Here is a 23734-nt window from a genome sequence, read left to right on the forward strand (position 1 = left end):
AAATACTTATTTCATGTTTCTCTTCTCTGCCTCTCCCTTAATCTGGATGTCAAAAACTTTATTAAATTTCCTGTGCACTGCTGTACGTAATTAATATTTCCTGTTTTTCACTCTTGCTTTGCAGTCTGCAAGCCTCAGTTAAGAACCTTCAAATTGATTGGTTAAGGAGTGTCCAGCTTCTAGGCATGCTCACCATTATCACAGATTCCCTCAGAGGTTGCCACATTGGATCAAATATGTGCTTATGGGCTGGGTATCCTTTCTCCCCATGTTTGAAAACCAAAAAGACCTGACAATTAAAGGTCTTTTTGAAAGTGGACATGAACAGATCGAAATAGACCAGTACAGACCAGTTCAGAAAAATATTTCACTTTTCAGACTAAGCAAAGCTTTTTTCGCCCCCCCAAAGAGCCTGAGTGGACACTCGCAGATCTATGGGGACATGTAAGTGTATACGATAAACAAAATATCCCTCATCTAAAAACCAGCTGGTCCCGAGGTTTTCAGATAAAGGATTCCCAGCCCTTCATCGAATTCTGCGTGGGGAAATCAGTAAATGATCTCCCGGTAACTATACAGAGCTTAATGGCTCAGAGCAAAGTCTGAGCCTGAATGGAGCAAATATTATGCTTTGTATGCAGGTCAAGAGCTGATCAGTGTTGTAGTGATTGGAAGCAGTTGAATATCCTTGATTGGGGTTGTTAACCTGAGCTAATCATGGAGCCCAAGCTGACAGATATAAACAGGAGATAGGGCACTCTTGTAGTACAGCATTATGTGTTCAGACATAGGAACACGAGGTTGGGTTCAAGTCTCACCTGCTCCAGAGGTACATGATAACATCTCTGAACAGGCTGATTGGAAAAATAGGTTAATTAAAAAAGAAAACAGTTCATCTTAACAAGAGTTAGTGGAGTCAGCACAGATACATTGCCACCTCTGCAGAATAAATTATGAAAATTATAAACAGGAGATTCAGAGAGTCCCCTGGTTCTAGGGACTAACTCTGTGCTGGCTGGGCCATAGTCAGTGTGTTCCTGCTGCTGTTAGTTTCTGCTTCTTTTAGGGTGGAAATCTGATTCCTGAACTGGCTGAATTATATAGCCAGCTTGTTAACTGATATTTCTTTTTATTGAGGACTGATTTTTAAACTGCCTGATCTAAACAGTCAATGTGTTTCAACTGTAACTTAGTTCTCATTAGGGAACTGTTGTTTCACTGGCTGGTTCCAGCCTAGGTGTTACTCTTTTCTCTTTGAGAACTGTGCTGATTTAGAGACAGGGCTCAGGCCTTCTACTCTGGATCTCTTTCTTTTGAATGTGTTTTCACTTGTTTGGACTGAGCCTTTGTGAGAAAATACATCTTCCCAGATGAGTTAGCCCGGCCCTTTGTTTGTCACTAGGCCTCTGTAAAGACTGAACTCACCTGTGTGTGCTGGGAGATGAGCAATTGCTGCATCCTGGAATGGACCAACCCCCAGTGAGTTAACTGCACCTTTACAATGTACTATGATCCTATGAGTGAGCCTGGTCCTTAAGATGGAAGAGGCCTCTGTAGACTGAACACCCATGTGTGTGGTGTGGACTCTGCCTTTGGGACTGGGCCAAGCTCCTGTGAGTTAACTGCAGCTTCACAATGTTCCTTAGAGTGGGCCTGGTTCTCCCTGGAAGGACCAGGCCTCTATGGAGAGTGAACACCTGTGTGTGTGCTGGGATGTGAGCATTTTCTACATCCTGGGGTCCAGGCGTGGATTCTGCCTTCGGGCATGGAATCTAAGTAGTGGAAACTGTATTAGGATTTTGTGAATATTGTTACTATCTGTGGGTTTTGTAATTATTTATGTTTGAGTGCAGGCCAGAGTTAGTTAGTCAGTACATGGGGAGGCTGGGAGCTGGAGGGTCACTGGCCTGGGGGAAAGTGGGCTGGGGGAAGGGGCAGGGGTTCTGTTAGTATGCAGGGTGGCTGGGGGCTAGGCAGCTGATAGCGTGCCTGTAGGAAAGCTGGTCAAGGGAGGGGCAGCCAGTACATGGGCTGGCTGGGGGCCGGAGGCTCAATGACCAGCCTGGGGAAAAGTGGGCTGTGAGGAGCCTGTCAGTGTGTGGGGTGGGTGGGGCCAGGTAACTGATAGCATCCTCGCAGGAAATCTGGTATACTGCAGGCTGGTCAGTACGCAGGGAGGCTGGTCTGTGAGTCGGCTGGTCTGTAGGAAAACTGGCCAGGAGAAAGGGTCAGTCAGCATGAGAGGTGGCCGGGTGCTGGAAGGCAGATAGCCCGGTTGTAGGAAAGCAGGTCAGGGGTGGTTTGGTTAGTACGTGGGGTGACTGTGAGCCAGTGGCTGACGTCCATCCTGGAGGAACGTGGGCTGAGGGTTACTCAGCACGCAGGGTGGGCGAAGACCAGAAGGCCAACACCCAGCTCATAGGAAAGTGGCCCGGGGGTCGTCCGGTCAGTACGCGGGGTGACCAGGAGCTGGGTAGTCAACAAGCAGCCTGGAGAAAATGGGCCTGGGGAGGGTTGGTCAGTATGCAGGGCGGCCGGAGACTGGAAGGCCGACTGTCCTGCAGGAAAGCTAGGGAAAGATGGTCTGATCAGTATGTGGTGGGGACAGGTGTCGGGTGTCTTATTTATAGCTATATTGGATCTGTGTTTTAGGCACTGTCTTGCCTGTGTTGGTTACTATTATCTTTGTGATGAATGGAAGTGGGATTTGAGGAATCTCCTCATTTCCCTGAAAACTGGTTGAACGGTGGAGTTTGGCTTTGTTGCCCTTTCCCCTTTATATAGTGTGTTTTGTGAACTGCTGCTTTCTGTTTATTAATAACTGTGTATGTTGTACTGGTAATAATAAAAAAAACAGGAAATATGGCACTCTTGTGGTATAGTGTTAGGTACCTATTTCTGAACATAGAGGCTTGGGTTCCAGTCCCACCTGCTCCAGAGGTATGTAATAACATCTTTGAACAGGTGGATTGGAAAATAGACATTTTTCTTCATTAGCCTATCTTAACAAGAGCTAGTGGAGTCAGCACAGACACACTGCTCTGCAAACTAAATTATGAGAAAATGGAGATTCAGAGTCCCCTGGTTCTAGGGATTGACTCTGTGCTGGCTGGGCCACAGTCAGTGTGTTCCTGCTGTTGGTTTCTGCTTTTTTTTTAAGGGGGAACCCAATTCCTGAACTGTCATTCCTTTTTTAGTGAGAACTGATTTCTAAACTGCCTGATTTGAACAGTCAATGTGTTTCAGGTGTAACTCCGTTCTCATTCGGGAACTGTTGCTTCACTGGCTGGTTACAGCCTGTGTGTTACTCTTTCTCTTTTTGAGAGGAGGATTATGCTAATTCTGTGGCAGGGCACAGCCCTTGCACTCTGGTTTTCTTTCTTTCAAATGTGTTTTTGGTGTTTGGACTGAGCCATTGTGAGAAAATACATCTTTCCAGATGAGCCATTTCTGTGGGTAGGTCTCATCCTTAGTCAGTGGGCTAGGCCTCGATGAAGACTGAACACCTGTGTGTGCACGTTGGGAGGTGAGCATTTGCTGCATCCTGGAGTTAGGGGTTTGGTCCACTCCCGGTGAGTTAACTGCACCTTTACGACATATTGTGTTCCTGTGAGTGGTCATGACTCTATGGAGATTGAACACATATGTGCTGTGCATTTACTGCCTTCAGGAGTGGACTCTGCCCTCAGTTGTGGACTGTTTTTAGCAACGGACTCTGCAGTTTGGAATGGACTCCATTGCACTTTGTATACTGGAGTGGACTCTGTTCCTGGGAATTGACTCTACATTTTGAAGAGAACTATTTATGGTAAAGAAGTCTGTACTAGAAGGGACTCATTTGTTTGTTGTTATTTGACTCTCCTTCTTTGTTGGGTTTACCACCTGCACTGTCTTATAGGTCCCTGGGTCTGGCACGTCTCACTGTGAGGTTCATAGATTGTCTTGAAAGCTGTCACCCTGAGAGCCAGAGAGTAGGTAGGTCATTCTAAGCGCTGTCATCCTGAGTGGGGGTAATCGGGATGGGTTGTCCTAGAGGTGGTCGGAAGGTGTGTCAGAGCTGCCGAGAGTAGGAAGGGACATGGGGCAGATAGAGAGCCAGTAAGGGCGGATTGCCTTAGAGTGGCTGGACGGACAGGTGGCTTGCTGGGGGGGGGGGGGGGGGTGTCTATATTCTATGCACTTCATAAAATCTAATTGGACTGTCTTATGTATTCGTTACTGTTTTGTGATGACAAAGTGGGATTTGAGGTTTGTCCTCATTTCTCCCCAACTGGTGGAACAGTAGGGTTTGGGGCCTGGCTTTACTGCTCCTCTCCCTTGTAAAATTGCTATTTCTCTGTATACAGCTGTTAATGTTAATTTTTTGTTTGTAAATGATATTTTAATAAAATATGAACAGGAGATAGGGCACTCTTGAGGTATAGCGTTTGTGTCCCTGTTTCTGTACACAGGCTTGGGTTCAAGTCCCACCTGCTCTAGAGGTATGTAATAACATCTCTGAACACGTTAATTGGAAAAATAGGTTAATAAAAAAGAACTATTTATCCTAACAAGAGCTTGTGGAGTTAGCACAGACACAGTGCTATCTCTGCAAATTAATTATTTAAAAAAAAAGATTTGGAGTCTCGTTTTAGGGACTGGTTCTGAGCTGACTGGTCAGAGATGGTCATGTAATTAAGGCACATGGAATTTTAGCCTTTATTGTTAAAAGTTTAAAACAGCAAAGTATTGTTTCAACTGTGTAGGTGAGACTAAACTGGAGTACTGTGTACAACTTGGTGCCTGTATTTGACAATAAATAGATTCGCTTTGGAGGTAGCTTAAAATAGATTATCTTGACTGTGTCTCCTGGAATGAAGAGGTTGATTAGTCAAGAATAGTTAAACAGGTTAGGCCTTAATCATTAGACTTTATAAAAGAGTCATTTTATTAAAATGTACAAGATTCTGAGGGGACCCATGTTGAGAAGATGACTTGTTTAGTGGGGAAATCTGAAACTCGGACACTGGCACAGAATAAGGGGACACCCATTTCAAATTGAGATATAAAGGAAAGTCTTCTCCCAGAGAGTAGTGAGTATTTGAAATTCTCTACGTCAGAGTTGTGGAGGCTACATCACAAACTATTTCAAGAGGGGACATATAACTGATTTCTGAATTCAGGGAGTTGAGGGCTATGAGTAGCTGCCAAAAACAGAAGTTGAAGTCTGGGGCAGATGAACCATGATTTCACTGAATGGTGGTAAAACTTGAAGGACTGAATGGTCTGTTCCTACTTCTAATTCTTATGAGCTTATTTTGTTGGCAAGGACTGACATTAAAACTAGTCAGTGAGGGACAGGAGGAGGCCTTTCACAATGTCGGGCATTCAATGAGGTTGTGATACAAATTTACTCGAATTACTCAGTTGCCCTTTAACTCTTGTGGTTCCTCTTCCTGCTGTTGGGAGCTTGAATGGACAGTAGTGTACGTAACTTAAACATCTTTTGAATACAGAAAATCCCTGTTTCCACATTATGCAACACTCTATGTTGTTGCTTGTCATCAACACCCTCCTGATTCTCAAGCCATTTGTAAAGCTTCACCCTAAAACCTATGAAAGCAGAAGGCCATCAATATCTGAGATTTCAAGGTGAGACAGGGCAATGTAAAAACTGAAAATAATTAAAAGGGTGGATGGACTGAAAACATGATTGAGGAGAATTCCAATGGCCTGTGATGCAATGTAAACGTCTGTAGTGTGAGTACAGTGGTCAAATTGTAAGTGGCAGACAGCAGGGTCTAGGATGTGGGTACTGGATAAGATTTAGGGAAAAGAACAAGAAATTCACACACAAGAGCTGGCCTGAACTCTGATGCCTGTAGTTAAACAGCTGCTGTATGGAGTTAAACAAAGGAGGCACTTGCTGCTCTGGCTCTGAATGGATCCCATGTGATTAGAACTGGATATATCACGAGTTCCACAGAAAAACAAATTACATAAATTAGTCATAAGAGTATCCAAAATAAAATGTACCAAGGTATGAACATGCTTAACTTTAATATTATAATTCTAACATCCAGTAGACCTTCATCCTTTCATTACCTTAAGAAGAGAGGTAAAAAAACGTATCGACTCTTGCTGGTGTACAGAATAACAAAGGCAGCACTGACCTGGCTGAAGAGCATACAACAGGCATTTGCTATTTTTAAGCTTCATTCTTGGTATGTGTGCACTGATGACAAGTGTGACATCTACAAATTAATGGTTGCTGGGCCATTTCAGAGTCAACTATGTTGGGTGGCCAGATCAGGTTAGGATAGCAGATTTCCTCTGTGAAGCACATCGATGAAACAATTGTTTCTTTTAAATCGACAATATGGTTGCTTAACGATTATTATTAATGAAGGGATTGGCACTCTTGTCTCCTAAAGACTAACCCAAATCTGAATTTCTAGCCCAGTAATAAATCCAAGCACATATTAAGAATGGCCAAATGCCTTTGAGCTTCTCTTCCTGGATTCCTCAAGGAATTTGGTTTTCTATTACTTAATGAAAAAGAGAGTGAACTCTAGTTCACACACTAGAATGGGAGATTGGAGGCAACTGATAGACGTTCACGGGATGAATCCCAGTCTGGGATAGAGGAGCGAGAAAAAATAAATAGCTGGAAGGACATGCTATGCAGCAGAGTTGCTTTTATAAATTATAGGCTGGTAATTTGTAAGGTTATCCCACTGAGTGAACAGGAGGAGGAGTAGAGTCATCTGGTCCCTTGAGTCTGTCCCATCATTCATTAAGACCAAGGTTGATCTGATCTTGGCCACAACTTCACCTTACGGATTGTTCCCGCAAGTCTGGACTCCCTGATAGGGTCAAACATCTGTCTATCTCAGGTTTGAACATATGGCCTAGCTTGCATAGCTCTGAGGTACAGAATTCCGAAATGTTGAAAAACGTTAAATTCCTCTTTTTCACCTTAAATAGGAGCCCCTAATTTCAGAAACTATAGGCAAGGCCTTTCCATCCCTAGGACTAACAAGGGAAGGTGGTGGAAAGGGTAAATAATCTGGACACAACCACCCCTTCCTATTCTGTCACCCAATTCAGGCCCGTGCGTGGTCAATTACAACCACATAGACCTCAACCTACCACTGACCTGAAGAACAACCTTGAACGCAGTGGCACAAGATGTTGCCTTCCCAACTGAGGAAGCAGGGCTCCTGTCTGCCTGGTTCGGAGGAAGTGGTCCAATTTGCCCCAATCTGGGGAACGGGCCAGGGATGGAGAAAAGATGGTGGCCAGTGAAAGAAATCTCTTTCCTCAAACACACCTGACACCCACCCCTCTTCCCCCGGCCCTGACTTATTCCCAAAAAACACTTAACATGAACTAATGAGAAGCTAAGATGGCTGCTCTCCATAACCAGCACAATGTGCTTATGAGGAGTCTCATCAGCTCCCCGGTGGTGCTTCTTGGTCGCGGTATCTGATAGATCGAGAAACCTGCCAGTCAGCACTTAAGTGCCTGACTTGCACTTGATCTGGTGAGTTTCACATTGTATGGATGCAGTGTCTCTATTTCTCTCTTGCTTTTAAAGGTACCATCCTCCACATTCAGAAACAAAGGAAGGAAAATGTCGGCCAAAGTTCCCTTATTCTGGAATCCTCTATCAAAACAGCCATCCTCTTGGCATCTACCCTGTCAAAGTCTTACATACTTCAATAAAGCCCCCTCTTATTCCTCTACAATTCAATGAATATAGGTCCAACCGCTTCAATTATTTCCTTATAAGACAAGTCATACATCTTATGACTCCAATGTATGGAGGCGAAAACCGTATGCAGTCCTCAAGTTATTGGTGGGATCACACCTCAAGTTATACTAAGGTTTCCCTCCTTTAATACATCACTCCCCCTTGCAATAAAGATCAAACATTCCATTTGCCTTCCTAATTGTTTACTGTCCTGCCATTAACACATTGTGTTAGATGACCAATCACACCCAGATCCCACTGTACCATTGCAATCCACAGTCATTCACTATTTAAATAATCTTTTGCTTCCCCTGTTCTTCTTACCGAAGTGGATAATCTCACATTTTCCCACATCATACTCAGCTAACAAAACGTTTTGGGCCCATTTACCTATCCATATTCCCTTTGCAGGCTCTTTGTGCCAGGGCTGGGATTAAGGTAGCACTAATCTGTCAGCTCTCCCATTCCATCCTGCCTCTGGCTTGGTTTTGCATGCAGGAGGTTCACAATGGTCATCCAGAGTTCCTCGAGGCCAATTAAAAGAGACTGACTGGGATTTTTCAGTCCACCTCCAAGTTCCAAGGGCCAGTTCAGAGTAGCTAGGGGAGGCTGGAGGATCAGAAAGGCTCTGAGATCCACACTGCCTGTTTGGGTGCAGGCACAGAAGTAAGTGGCAACCCCAAAGAACAATTTCCAGGCCAGTTATGGGGGTGCCCCAGTGAAAATGAGGCCAGCCAGAGACAGTTTGGGACCCAGTAATGACCCTCTGCATCTTGCACACAGCCTGCCCGCATGCAGCTCACTGAACCTGGACTTTTAGTACACGTGAGAATATCAACTTGGAGCCAAAATGTCATTAAAGACCCAGACAAAAATCAGAGGTATGTATGCACCACATGAAAGAGGAATTGAACCACCTATGCGCATTTCACAATCTGCTTTCAAACTAGGGACACTACCACAGAAACCACACACTGCTCTATATCAATCAAGGCTATTATAGAAGGATGCAGCCTGGGATTCATCTACTGTATCACTTGAGGCAGTCACAGTTGCATCTTTCCCAAAAATTAAAATTAACTGATGCAAGCAACTTGAACTAAAACACTCCCCATCGTGGAATAATGGACATTTAATTAAATAAATCAAAGAGGAGTGCAAATTGCAGCAAAGGACACCATCTAAATTAGGGGCTTCCTTCACAGCAACTTGACACTACATCGCAAATGTTTACTTTGGCTTCTAATGTGCAAGACTGGCTAGAAATGGAAGCTCCCTCTGCCAATCCTTGCTGGAAAAATCCTAAACTGCAGCACAACATCCAACATGCATTTCAATAATGTCGAGGAAATGTAGGCATCAACTCACTGTTGTGCCAGCATTCACTCCATGTGATTATCCCAAAATTTTCAGGTCAAAATTTGAAATTTGCCTTTCCCTAATTTTAGCAAGCCCCTTTGCTCTAGTTACACCTCCTTGTTTGCTGCCTCTATTGAATTAACATTTATACACTTCACTGAAGTCCCTCTTGGTTTTCTTCTCTGATTTTAACTTGGCTGCAAAAGTTTACAAAGACATTGTGGTATTTAGTTGCTGGGAAGCTTTCATGTTGAATATGTGGCCAAGGTGCAATCACTCTTCAGGTTATAATCGTCAACCCTCTATTAGAGACATCAGCTCAGACAGCAACTGGAGATATGGGATGAATACACACCATTTAGACAAACCTGAAACCAGATAGTTTGAACTTGACACTGACCCAAAGTGGCCACCTGACAATCATATTTTGGCTAAATTCAGTCAACAAAAATCTTGCTGATATTTCTCACTGCCGGAGGTAGGTTCTTTCAGGTCCGTTGTTAAACCATGACCCACTCTGTCATCGCATGTTGACTTTAAACGACTCTATGGCACTGTTCTGAAGAACATGGGAGTTAACGCGGGAGTTTCTGTATCACTGGATCTTCACTGTCGCTGGGTCAAAATCTAGGACCTCCAACCCAAATGCATTGTTGGTCTACCTACAACTCAGAACACAGTGGTTCAAGAAGGCAGCTTACCAGCACCTTGAGGACAATAGTGAAGGGCAATAAATACTGACTTACTACAACTAGCAATGCCCATGTACTATGAGGGAATTAAAACAAAACCCTTGACAATATTTCACCTTGAATCAACATCCCAAAAACAGATCATGTTCATTATGAAAATGTTGCTATGCGCAAACTGCTGCATTTCCTACCTTACAACAGCGACTACTCTTAAGTAGTACTTCATTGTCCATAAAGCACTTTGGAATGACCAGAGGTCATAAAGGACACTATATAAATGCAAAAGTATTTGTTTGGAAACAATCATTTGACAACTGTCACAGGAATAATGCAAATCATCCAATATCTCATAAAAGATTGGTTGGGTTGGGGGAGGGAAATCACAGAATTGAGGGGAGAGAAAGGGAATGAAGAGACATATAAACACACGAGTTATGAACAGCAGGCCATTCGGTCCCTTGAAGCTGTCCCACTATTTAATAGCAAGATGACTGATCTGATGGTGGCCACAATTCCACTCGCTACCTTTGATTCCCCAGTCAGTCAAGAATCCAGGTTTCTCTGCCTGACAAAGTATTCAATAACTTGCCACCACCATACAATCATCACAGACTGAGGGTGAGGGGCCAGCTTGGGTGTTGGGGGAGAGAGGGGGGTGGTCGTGGAACATAGTACAAGACAGAAAGTATTAATATGGGGATAAATAGAGTAAGGAAGAGCTTTCAGAGGAGACAGATGCGTGGTGGAGTATATTGATTGCAGGCAAGATTAGAGTGGTGCTGGAAAAGCACAGCAGGTCAGGCAGCATCTGAGGAGCAGGAAAATTGAGGTTTCGGGCAAAAGCCTTTCCTGATGAAGGGATTTTGCCCAAAACATCAATTTTCCTGCTCCTTGGATGCTGCCTGACCTGCTGTGCTTTTCCAGCACCACTCATATCTCCAGCATCTGCAGTACCCACTTTCGCCTAGGAGTATATTGGTTGACACTTCTGCCACCAATTTGGAGTATGGAGAACAGATAGCTGGCAAGACCATTTTCTATAGAGACACACAGCTTGGAAATATCTTTGCATTTTTCTCACAAACCTATTTTTGCATTTTGCTGCTGCTTTAAAATGTTCAAATTTGTTCTGCCACGACTGTGGGTTACACAGATATATAAATAGGAAGCTAAAACCACAAGCAAGGAGAGGGGAAACAAAGAGTATATGTCAGACACAAAACCACATTGTTCCATTTAACTTTGTCCCTGGTATAAACCTCAGCTTTCTGCTCTTTAATCATCTCATATTTGATTCTTGTGCTATTCTGTGCTAAATCTATTTGTTTAGCGTCTGTATTATCTCTCTCTAGATTGTATAATAGACAAGACAAAAACACTCTGTACAAAGCTGAGATCCTTAATACTACTCAGAAGTTGTGAAAGCAGCAATGAAAATGGCTCTCCTGAACATTGAGAATTCAACCTCCCTGACACACTTAGGGTAACATTCTGTCCCCAGGCATTGTAAATACATGGAACTGATCCATCAACATATCCCCAATCCCTGAACTGTCTTTCCCACACAACAGAGGGAATTGGGTGGATTTTTTTTTTTAAGAGAAAAGCCAATCTCAAGCAGAGAGCTCTGAATTTCTGAGAGGAGACTCTACTCAGTGCTCCTTCGGAAATGCAGAGCTGCACTTCCATTGGACAGTTCTTTCCTAACAAAGAATGGTCGGGGAAGACAAACCACGTCCCCATTACACGGCAGTCAGCTGCTGTATATTCTGATATTTGAAGGACCGACAACCGTGGGCGGCACGGTGGCACAGTGGTTAGCACTTCTGCCTCACAGCGCCAGAGACCCAGGTTCAATTCCCGCCTCGGCAACTCTCTGTGTGGAGCTTGCACATTCTCCCCGTGTCTGCGTGGGTTTCCTCCGGGTGCTCCGGTTTCCACCCACAATCCAACAAAATGTGCAGGTTAGGTGATTTGGCCATGCTAAATTGCCCGTAGTGTTAGGTGAAGGGGTAAATGAAGGGGAATGGGTCTGGATGGGTTGCGCTTCGGCGGGTCGGTGTGGACTTGTTGGGCTGAAGGGCCTGTTTCTGCCCTGTAAGTAATCTAATCTAATCTAAAAAGAACATTTTCTGACAGCTGCTGCCAAACCTTACATACAAAAGGCAAGTATGATGTTAGGATACTGAGAGGGGTAGGGTGCTAGAGTACCAGATAAATAGGATGCCAGTGGAGGTGGTAGGGTGCCAGATGGGTAGGTGCCAAAGTGCCAGGTTAGTAGGGTGTCAGCTAGGTAAGGAGAAAGGGTGCCAGGGAGGGTGCACACTAGGTAGGAGTATAGTGCCAGGTGGTATGGGTAGATTATGTAGTTTGGAGAATGAGTGAGAGAAATTACGTCTGGCGCAGGGAGGGGAAGGGATTGTCAGGTTAGGCTTTGTGAAAGGGGAGGTCAGGTCAGTTCAGATTTGGTCAGATCAGGTTAGGTGGCTTTATGCCCACCTGAGCATTTTATTAGATTAGGTTACTTAAGTGTGGAATCAGGCCCTTCAGCCCAACAAGTCTACACCGACCCTCCGAAATGCAGCCCACCCAAACCCATTCCCCTACATTTTACCCCTTCACCTAACACTATGGGCAGTTTAGCATGGCCAATTCACCTAACTTGCACATTTTTGGACTGTGTGAGGAAACCGGAGCACCCGGAGGAAACCCACGCAGACACAGGGAGAATATGCAAACTCCACACAGTCAGTTGCCTGAGGTGGGAATTGAACCCCGAATCTCTGGCGCTGTGAGGCAACAGTGCTAACCACTGTGTCACCGTGCCGCCCACAATTTTTCCCAGGCAATTCCGTGGAATGTGCTCCAATGGGGATTCCACAGGTTCCTGCCTGTGTGTGTTGACCAATCCTCAATTCAGGCACACAGATTATCCCCAATACCATGAACAATACCACTCCTGTGCAACGACCTTTCATGCAGCAATCTACTGAATGCCTTTTGAAAATCCAAATACACTATTAACTCCACTCGTCCTCAAAGAACTCTAACAAATTTATCAAACTTAACTTCCATTTCACAAAAACATGTAACTCTGTTTGATCGAGTTAAGTTTTTTTCTAAATGTTTGCTATTTCTTCCTTAATAATGGACTAGAACACTTTCCAATAACTGGTCTATAGTTTGCAGCTTTGTCATCTTCCCGATTTCCTTTGAATATAGCCAGAACCATGTGAGAAGAATAAGATGAGATTTCATGGGGTCTCTGACTTATCCCCAAATGTATTTTGCAATTTTAGTAGAGATGCTCAAAAAAATCAATGGGAACATGATACCATGTAACACAGAATAATTACACTCAAGGTACAGTTCAACTCATTGGTACAATACATGATATATGGTACTTGTATGCACACCTATGGAGAGTTAGAGAATCATGTACGTTTGATGGAAATACTCAAAAGCTGGATGCAGACTTGAGTCTCAACCCCAACACTTCTATTTCCTGTTCTTTTCTCTTTATAACAACAGTTACATTTATGTGGTGCCATTATCATAGCAAACGTTCCATGGTTCTTCACACTAATATCATGAAATATAACTTGACACCCAAGGAGATATTAGGTTGAGTGATCACAAGCCTATACAAACAGGCAGGTTGTGAAAGGGCATCTTAGAAAGGAGAATAAAAAGATGGAGATGTTTCAGGATGACATTCCAGGACCCTGAGCTCAATGAACTGAAAACATGGGTGACAATGGTGAAAATCAGAGATATTCACGAAACCAGAATTGAAAGAGCACAGAGATATTGGGAGAACTGGAGAGCAAAAGGGGGCTGCAGAGAAAGGAAGGAGATGAGGACATGAAGGGATATGAAAAGAGGAATGAGAAAGTTTAAAATTCAATCTTAACAACCATCCCCAATGAAAGTCTCAAATCCTTCATGAAAATGTTAATCAACTGTCTTCACATTGACTGAATAGTCAACAACATCTTCCTTAATGGTACAGTAACAATTCTAATTTTGCATTCCACCAATTAAAGCAAATAATTAGGACACAGACTTGACTCTCAGCCCCACCACTTCTACGTTCTGTCCTTTTCTCTTTATAACAATAGTTACATGTACGTAGTGCCATATTTGGAGCTTTTCATATTTGGAGTTCACAAGAAAAACGTTTCCCAAGCTTTGGAAGGGCAGCAGTCACATTACTAAGGGCTAACTGTCCAGGTCCAAAAGGGCCTGTGTGAGTGACTTCAAGCAGTGAGTGACTTCAAGCTTGTGAAACCATCAGCATGAAACATGCTCGAAAACTGTGACATTACCCCAGCACAACTTAAATAACTTACATTAAATTTCAAAACAAAGTGTAACCCAGGTACTTACTGCTGCATAGGTATGCCTCTCGACTGGTGATGGCTTTGTTACACTGGGCACATTGTGGAGTACGGAACGCTAAGATGGCAGTAAAACCGTGTCCGTTTACAGTTTTTTTGTCTTTGTCTTTTACTTCCTTCTCTTTTGATTTCTCTTTCTCCTAAAGAAAAGATGAAACATCAGTGACACAAATCTTTTCCATTTCCCATCACAGTATGCTTGATCCCAGTGAAAGCTCCTTCAGGAATTGATTTTGTGACTGCTCCCTCGCTCTGTGAATATTGATAGCACCTCTGCAAATATTTGGCATAAAATCACCAACCAACAAGACCCAAGTCACCTACAAGTTAAAATCTCCATTCCCTTATTTAAAATTCCTTCTCAAGATGTTACTGCAACTGAATGTTAGGCTGCTTCAGAGGACAGTGAAGAAGTCAACCACTTTGAGGATAAACTGGAGAGTTAGAGAATCATGTACGTTTGATGGAAATACTCAAAAGCTAGACCATAAGGAATGTCCAGCATGTTGGCTCTTATGGCTGTTGTATGGGCTTGAACAGCTCATGGTGCTGTATGAGTTGTTGCTATGAAAAAGGTAGCTGCCATTGTCCTTTTTAGCATAAGAATTTACAATGTCTGTTGACTCTACTGTGGCAGACTACTTCCTAGTCTAATTAGGAGAGGCTCTTGTGGTTAACAAGATCGTGTTTACCACTGATAAAGGAAGGGTCAGTTGAAACATTCGAGAGAGCATTGGAAGGGACTTCAATGTGACACAGTGGTAGCCCTGGACCGAGGGGGTCATGGATTCAAGTCCCACTGGCTCCAGAGGTGTGTAATAACATCCTTGAACAGGTTTCTTTGAAAAATAAGTTAAAGTAAAAAAAAAGTCAACACAGCATTAGAACAATGCATTGGTAGTGTCCATACCTCTGAGCCAGAAGTCTCAGATTCAAGTCCCACCCGCTCCAGAGGTGCATAATAACATCTCTAATCAAGTTGATTGGAGAATATCTCAAGAGGATATCAGATGATGATTGGGATAGAAATACCGAGGAAGGATATGGGGAGCAAGCAGGTGATTGGCATTGGGTCGTGATGATCATTTGAAAAGCCAAGTGGACTAATCTCTCTCAGCATCATAAAAATCCTGTGATTTTGCATAGTAGCAGCTAGTTACAGGTTGTACTGAGAATATAAATATTTTTACAAAGACTTTGAGGACCAGATGTTAGGTCTCTCTCCTTTGAAATCCTAAGTTGCACTGCCCACAATATTTTCACAGTGGGTGGAGCTTATGGCCAATGCGTTCCTGAAGACGTGCACTGCGCAGCTCCTTGGAGAGTCTGCGCATGCCGATTAGTGTGTGAACCAATCGTCTTCTGTTCCAGGACTCACTGCCCAGCCCTGACCTCAGAGATCTATGCAGAAGTGGTGATTAATACAGGAAACATAGCTTATAGTACCCACCCCCATTATTAACGCTCATATCCACATACTCCCAACGACAACTGTACCATCAGCTCGATTTTGTAAACTAAATTTAAACCCTCAAACTGTCTGTTAGAATTGAACTGTTTACAGAGGATTCTGGGATCTGGATCACCAGTCAGGAACCCTTAACCACATCACTGGATGCAAGTTAAGTTTTGGGCAAAGGCCTCATGGGTTTCCACACAATGTGATGTGCAAATATAAATCAAAGCAACTCAGGAATAGTGGCAATATGATGCTGAAACTTGGCTTTCAAAGGTTTGAGGGGGGATGATTTAGAAATATAAAGTTTTAGATTCACAATCTTGTGAAAGTATGGGTTAGCAGCAGGAGACAACCAAAGAGATTAAACAGAGTTCTCCCAGCCTTAACAGTTCAACAATGTTATTTTCCCAGAGCATTCACTGATTCTGAAATTGAGTGAGTTCAATCGGCTTATGATAGTATAATCTTTAATTCATCACGTTACAGCTCTCGAGTTCTTCATATGTTGGCCTCACTAACACCAGTAAAAGCTCATTTTACCCAGTGCCATAACCAGGGCTCACTGTTCAAATGTAAATGACAGGACTGAAATTGATTGGGTGGAAACATTAGTAAAATCTTTCATTGGCCCATTTTCACATGACAAATACTAGAGAGCATAGATTTAAGGTGAGAGGAGGAAAGTTTAAAGGAAATATGCGAGGCAGGCTTTTTTTAAATGCAGAGGGTGCTAAGTATCTGGAACCTACTGTTAGTGGAGGTAGAAGAAGCAGAAACAATTACAACATATGCAAGGCATTTGGACAGACACATGAACAGGCAGGGAATAAAGGGATAGGGGCCATGTGCAGATGGGACTGGTTTAGAATGGCATCATGGTTGGCACAGACATGGTGGGCCAAAGGGCCTGTTCTTGTGCCGTACTGCTCTATTTTCTATGACAGTCTGATGACTGACTCTTTTAGGTTGCAAAGAGATATCAGCAAATGGTAAAGATGAGCAGAATTAAATGCTGCATCATGCTCAACACATGGTCCAGTTTGTATTGAGTTCAAAATTCATAGTCCCAGGAACAAATCTTCTTCACTCACTTTATCTCGGCAGACAGCTGCAACCAGACTCCAATGGTGGTTTCTTATATTTGCTCTAGCCTCTTCCTCTGTTTATGATGGTTTTGGCTTTCTAGCTAGCGATTAACCCTCAATCCCTGAAAACAGCCAACTTTCTACCAAGCTGCTTCTCTCCCCACCTTTAAAATCCTTTGTAAAAGTTAATTTGACCCCAGTTTGTTACCTCCCCTAATGAGTTGATTTCGATTCTCTCCCCCACGTGAATGTTTCTAAGAACTTTCGTAGAAATTCTAAGCAGCTGTTACAATAAAGTCATTCAAAAGCTAATTTGTTTTAAACGTTGGAGACCCACAGCACAGAGAACAAGTGTAGAGACCCTCAATTGAATATCTCCTTCATCAGGGCCCACAGGACAGACAAGTGATTGAATGCATCGAGATATTAAGCCAAAAGGGAATTGCAGTTCCAATTCTTGGTCTTCGTTGAATAGTAAGTGTCAACAGCCCTGATATTTCAATATCTTTGGATTAGGGAAATAAAGTAAATCAGGGAGGCACAACATTTCGTGATCATATTCAATAACATCTGAAGCGTGTACATGCTCACAACAGGATTCGGGCTGAATACAATGCCACACAAGGCAGAATTGCCTGCACTTGCAGGTGAATGAGGAAGATACCACGCAGAATCAGCAACAAGAAAGAAAAAGAGAGAGAGAGAGGGTCAGAGACAGAGGAGAGAGAAAGAAAAGAAAACAAGTCACGTCAACACTGAGCCAAGACTAAACCAAGCTTCCTGCCAGTGAACCTCCCCCATTCTAACTGTGTAACATCTGCTGCAACATCTCCGAATCTTCTTACAAAACTCTTCCTTACCCATGTGCTACAGAAGCTGTTCCTGTATTTATTTACGAAGTGACAAAGTAGAGCTGTGTTTTTTGTAACATGTTGGCAACCGCCCAAAAAAAATGTGGAATTGATCAGAGGCAAATGCTCTGCAATGCATACGATTAAAGGGACCTACAGCAGACAAACCAATAGAGAAAAACCTTGATTATCTGAGCGAGATGGGTGGGAAGTATTTGTTCAGATAACTGATTGTTCGGATAACGTTTTTATGGGATCTTGAGATCTTGTTCGGATAATCTGAAATTCGGATAATTGATGTTTGGATAACCGAGGTTGTTCTGTATAGAGGCAATCTTGTACAGACACAAACTACATTGATATCGTGTCCAAGACACAGGTTTAAACCCATAAAAGGCAAATTTAGAAGTGATGTCTGAAGTTCACATGCAGTGATCAAAGATTACAATCGATGTTTAATTTTGAGTAATGGTGTAAATCTGAATTTTTGTTGGAACCAAATAGAGAGAACATAGAAAAGTAAAGCACAGAACAGGCCCTTGGGCCCACGATATGCCAAGGATTATTCCTAATCTAAAATAAAATAACCTAACCTATGCACTCCTCAATTCACTGCTGTCCATGTGCATGTCCAGCAGTTGCTTAAATGTCCCTAATAACTCTGTTTCCACCACCACCGCTGGCAACACATTCCATGCATTCACAACTCTCTGCGTAAAGAACCTACTTCTGACATCTCCTCTATACTTTCCTCCTAATATCTTAAACTATGACCCCTCGTGCCAGTCAATCCTGCCCCGGAGAAAAGTCTCTGGCTATTGACTCTTTCCATGCCTCTCATTACCTTGTATACCTCGATCAGGTCACCTCTCTTCTTCCTTCTCTACAGACAGAAAAGTCCAAGCTTAGACAACCTCTCTTCGTTAGAGAAGCCCTCCAGTCCAGGCAGCATCCTGGTAAACCTTCTTTGCACCCTCTCCAAAGCCTCCTTATCTTTCCTATGAAGGAACTTTCTAGCTCAATGAAGAAACTCGAGCTGGATGTTTCCCCCATCCACATTTACCCAGTGACAAAGTGATAGTAAATTGCTGCTGAGAGGCGTGGGGGTGGGTGGGTGTGTGTGTGTGCATGCATGAGAGAGAGCAAGAGAGGGAATGCATGAAAGTGTGCAAGGAAGAGAGAGAGAAAGACCAAGGGGAGTGGGGGTGGGAGAGGAGGGGCAAAAGGGAGAAAAGCCAAATTGCAGGAAAATGTGAAGATTACACAGCAAGCCTGGCATCATCTACTGAGGGAGAGATGGAATTACCCCTTCAGGTCTGTGGCATTTCATCAATGGTCATATATCTGAAACAGTAACCTTTCCTCTCCCTCTTTTGTTTGTGCTTTACCTCCATGTTTCCAGCATCTATAGTTAATTTGGCTACTGCTAGAAGGAAATCCCCTTTTCCAATGTCTCCTGTGACCAGCTGCAGGGACCCATGAGGATGCTGGATGTGTAACCTTTATCCTGCTAGTGAGCCATCACCAATGGCTGCATCCCACAGTACAGTACAGGAAGTAGTATTTTGGGAGTGATCCAGACACAGACAAACGTAGACAAAGAGTAGCTTCATGGTGACGATGCTGCAATGCTTTGAATCAGAATGAGCAATAATCCTTGCCTTTCAATGCTCATCCTGCACTGTCTTAGTTGTCAGTAGCTGAATCCAAACTGACCTCAAACATACCAGTCTCGTACAATAGTCTAATAGGCAAGCACAACATAGGAAATAATGTCACACCTCATCTTTGCCACTAAGTGACAAACACTGAGGTTAGGACTAACACACTAAAACGTTGCTCTTTCTTCAAGATCTACAATTCCTTTAGTAAACCATAATGATTCACCAACTTTCAACATTATATTCTGATCCCTGTCTCAATAACTCAGCGGCATTCAGTGAGAATTCCAAATGGCCTCTTTTCCTGGTAATTGCTCTATATATTGCCTCGCTTTATACCATCATTTATCCTTAATGCAAGACAGCTGTCTCTGCTCATTTCATAAACAAATACTTGGATTCAAATTCAACATTATGAACAGCTTTGCTTTCACTAACTTTTTTGGACTCAGCATAAAACCAAAGAAGATTGATCTTCCCTGGAACACTGCAGAATAGATTTACATTTTGTTCCCTGACGGTTTCTATAAAAACCGAAATCTATATTAACACACACAACAGTACAGCTCCCAACTGCGTTAACAGGGAACAGACACTGTTAAAACATGTGCAAAAGATTTAATTTCAAAAAGCAGTGAAATATTAGACACCACGATTGGAGATGGGAGTCTATCATAGCAGATTGTAAACAGGAAACCAAGAAAAGGCAGCCAAAATGAAGACGTTAACAGTTGTGAACATTTAAGCTTTCACTTCCTGAGCAAACATGGTAGTTTAACATCATTTGCACTGCGAATCATTTTATTACCTACCACTTTGAACGGACTTGACTGCGTTATAGAAAATTTAATCCACGACATAACTCAGCTCAGGAGAATTCTGCCTCTCACATTCTGGTTACAGAAGAAAATGAACTGACTGTCTCAATTTGCCCATGACGTACAATTCAGTCAGAGGAAGTTGGGGTCTGGAGAGGGGGAGGCAACCCTTTATAGGGTCTCAGCCGGTAAGTCTTTAGGAAGCATTAAGCTTCAAAATAAAAAGGGAACATTTCCTCTCCCTTTTCATTTTAAAGTAAAGCTGTCTTTTTTCACCTTGGTGCCTTCTAAACGGCCACAAATTCTTAAAATAACAATATATCTTTACTTCTTCAAAATTAAACTGAAAACTAAACTCTGGGCAACATTTCTGCTTGATAATAAAATTAACTGTTTCCATGTGAATTCTTGATTATTACACTTAGTGTAATCTATAGTTATGTTTAGTAATCTATGGTTAGTAAAATGGGTTAATTTAACCATAATAAATAAAATTTTCACAGTCATTTTGCTTTAAAAAGTTCTTTTTTTAAGATAAGATAACTACCAGTGCAGCTGAAAATAAAACCTAACATAAAATGACATGCAATTATATCAATTTTTATTTTAAAAAGGGACCCGCAGATCACTTTAGCCCCAGGGAGGGTTATACTGTTTTTGTGGTCTCTTTGTAGCCCTCTACTGGTGTCAATCTGTAACCATCTATCTGAAGGCCTAACAACAAAAACTTAGATTTACATAGCAGCTTTAATATGATGACAACTATCTAGGTGCTTTACAGAGGCATTAATAGTCAAAAGTTTACATGGAACTGCATAAGGAAATATTAGTCTAGATGACAAAAGCTTGGTCAGAAATTTGTTTTAAGGGTTGTCTTAAAGGAAGAGAAAGATAGAGAGAGGGCATTGCAGAGCTCAGAGTAATAGAGACTGTGCAAGGAGTTGAAAGGCCAGGATTAAGTAGTTGAAGCTTTACTGGAACAGAAGACAAAATGGGTCAGTGGTGATAGGTGGAGGGGCAATGGTACAAGTTAAGTATTGCTAGTGGTAGAGATTTGGAGGAGCTCACACTTCCCAAGTGGGAGACATGGAAAGCTTGACCATGTCAGTGTACACACTCCTGTGCTTTCAATTTTCCCTTTCCTCCGTTACAGCAGTGTCTCCCTCTGCTCGTTAATCCTATTCAATGGTACAAATGAGGCTCACTACATAGAACAAAGCACAGTTTGCATTTAAATGGCGCGCATTGCATACAGCCATAATCATAGAGATGTACAGCATGGAAACTGACCCTTTGGTCCACTTTGTCCATACTGACCAGATATCCCAACCCAATCTAGTCCCACCTGCCAGCACCTGGCCCATATCCCTCCAAACCCTTCCTATTCACATACCCATCCAGATGCCTTTTAAATATTGCAATTGTACCAGCCTCCACACTTCCTCTGACAGCTCATTCCATACACGTACCACCCTCTGCGTGAAGAAGTTGCCCTTTAGATCTCTTTCATATCTTTCTCCTCACCCTAAACCTATGCCCTCTAGTTCTGGACTCTCCCACCCCAGGAAAGAGACTTTGTCTATTTACACTATCCATGCCCCTCATGATTTTATAAGCCTCTATAAGGTCACTCCTCAGCCTCCGATGCTCCAGGGAAAACAGCCGCAGCCTGTTAAGCCTCTCCCTCCAGCTCAAATCCTCCAACCCTGGCAACATCCTTGTTAATCTTTTCTGAACCCTTTCAAGTTTCACACCATCCTTCCGATAGGAAGGAGACCAGAACTGCACACAATATTCCAACAGTGGCCTAACCAATGTCCTGTACAGCTGCAGCATGACCTCCCAACTCCTGTACTCAATACTCTGACCAATAAAGGAAAACATACCAAATGCCTCTTCACTATCCTATCTACCTGCAACTCCACTTTCAAGGAGTTATGAACCTGCACTCCAAGGTCTCTTTGTTCAGCAACACTACCCAGGACCTTTCTATTAAGTGTATAAGTCCTGCAAAGATTTGCTTAGATAGGATAAACTCCATCTGCCACTTCTCAGCCCATCTGATCAAGATCCCATTGTAATCTGAGATAACCTTTTTTGCTGTCCACTATACCTCCAATTTTGGTGTCACTTGCAAATTTACTAACTATACCTGTCATGCTCACATCCAAATCATTTATTTAATAATGTTAAGGATAATGTAAGCATTATATATTAAGGATTATATGTTAAGGATTATATAAGCATGTTAAGGATATTCCATAGAGTTTTCCTCCCGACGAGTGATCTTGATGTGCATGCATTCATAGAGAAGTAGAACACTGATAGCCCTTACAGACAAATGTGCACTGACCATGTAGACAAAGATCTCTCAACTAGGAGACCCAGGTTTGGATCTCACCTACTCTGGAGATGTGTCATAGCACATGATATGGAGGTGCCTGGTGTTGATCTGGGATGGACAAAGGCGGGGGGGCGGGGGTGGAAAGGGGAATGGGGGTAGGGAGAGAATGACACAGGCTCAAATCCTACCATGGCAGCTGGTGGAGCTTGATTTTAAATGACTGTGTGGAAATTGAAACTTAATTTCACTAATGGTGATCACAACTTACTAAAACCAAACCTGGCTCACTCATGTCTGTATGGGAAGGAAACCTGCTAATCTTTCTCGGTCTGGCATCCATGTGATTCCAGATCCACTGCAATGTAGTTGACCCCAAAAATACTGTCAGTGACTGCCCAGCAATACCAGTCAACTGAAGGGCAGTTAGAGATAGACAACAAGTGTTGGCTCTGGCAGCAACACACAGATCTCATTAAATAATAAAGAAACTCAAGTCTGGGCCACTGCTCTCAGTAACAGAGCTGATCAGGGGACCAGCTGGTGTACTTCCTGACCTGAGAAATTTTCAAACAGTTTCATCATGCCCAGGAAATGACATAGGTGAAAACTCCAGACGATGGCGAGACACCAACTTCACACTCATGGTTTGTAAAGATGCCCTGAATGCCTTCGTGCACATTTACATCTCATCCTATCACTGTCTGCATCCCTGGTTTGTCAGAACTCAGTTGGAGACTGCAAGCTGCAAGTGTAACTGTGAAAGTCTAGCAATGTAATGACCACAGATTCCTTCAGATGACATCACCTCTATGCTAATAATCGACAATGCTACAAAGATACAGAACCCAGAAAACCCTCCGAATGACAGGGTTTAAATGAAAAAAAAAGTGACCATCTTTTAAAAAGCCTACAGCCTGATTAGTGGTCGATATTAACACTGAGAGGTAGAACATAGGAAGCAGCTATTCAGCTTCCCCCTCATCCTTTACAAGAGTAATACAAAACTAATCTGCTCCCTAGGCTAGAATCTTCCAACATTTCAAATAATCAATTAAATTCTCTTTAAAAATATTGCACTCTCTCTTTTTGAAAACATCTTCTTTCTGGGAATGATCCGACAGCATCTGTTACCCATCTTTAATTTCCCTTGAATGGGAAACTTTCAGAGAAACTGTACATTGTCCCTGGTGTCTGCAGTTGAATGGATGCAGGTGAATGCTATTCAAGAGATTAATTTACCTCCAAGCCAAAGGGGATGGCTAGGTCAATTGGTTGGATGTCTGGTTTGCAATGCAGACTAGTCCCAGCAGCATGGGTTCAATTCCCACAT

General features: G+C 42.8%; 1 protein-coding gene across 8 annotated transcripts in view; it reads right to left on the reverse strand.

Moving 5' to 3' along the window:
- The window catches only part of LOC122540917 (A-kinase anchor protein 13-like), a 411711-nt gene that overhangs the window by 72361 nt on the left and 315616 nt on the right, over positions 1-23734 (reverse strand). For all 8 annotated transcript variants that reach the window (XM_043677213.1, XM_043677212.1, XM_043677210.1 and 5 more), the window contains one exon: positions 14176-14326. In XM_043677213.1, the coding sequence (XP_043533148.1) occupies positions 14176-14326 (151 nt within the window). The remainder of the gene's footprint in view (positions 1-14175; positions 14327-23734) is intronic.

This window comes from Chiloscyllium plagiosum, chromosome 36 (assembly GCF_004010195.1).
Source record: "Chiloscyllium plagiosum isolate BGI_BamShark_2017 chromosome 36, ASM401019v2, whole genome shotgun sequence".
Taxonomy (NCBI): Eukaryota; Metazoa; Chordata; class Chondrichthyes; order Orectolobiformes; family Hemiscylliidae; genus Chiloscyllium; species Chiloscyllium plagiosum.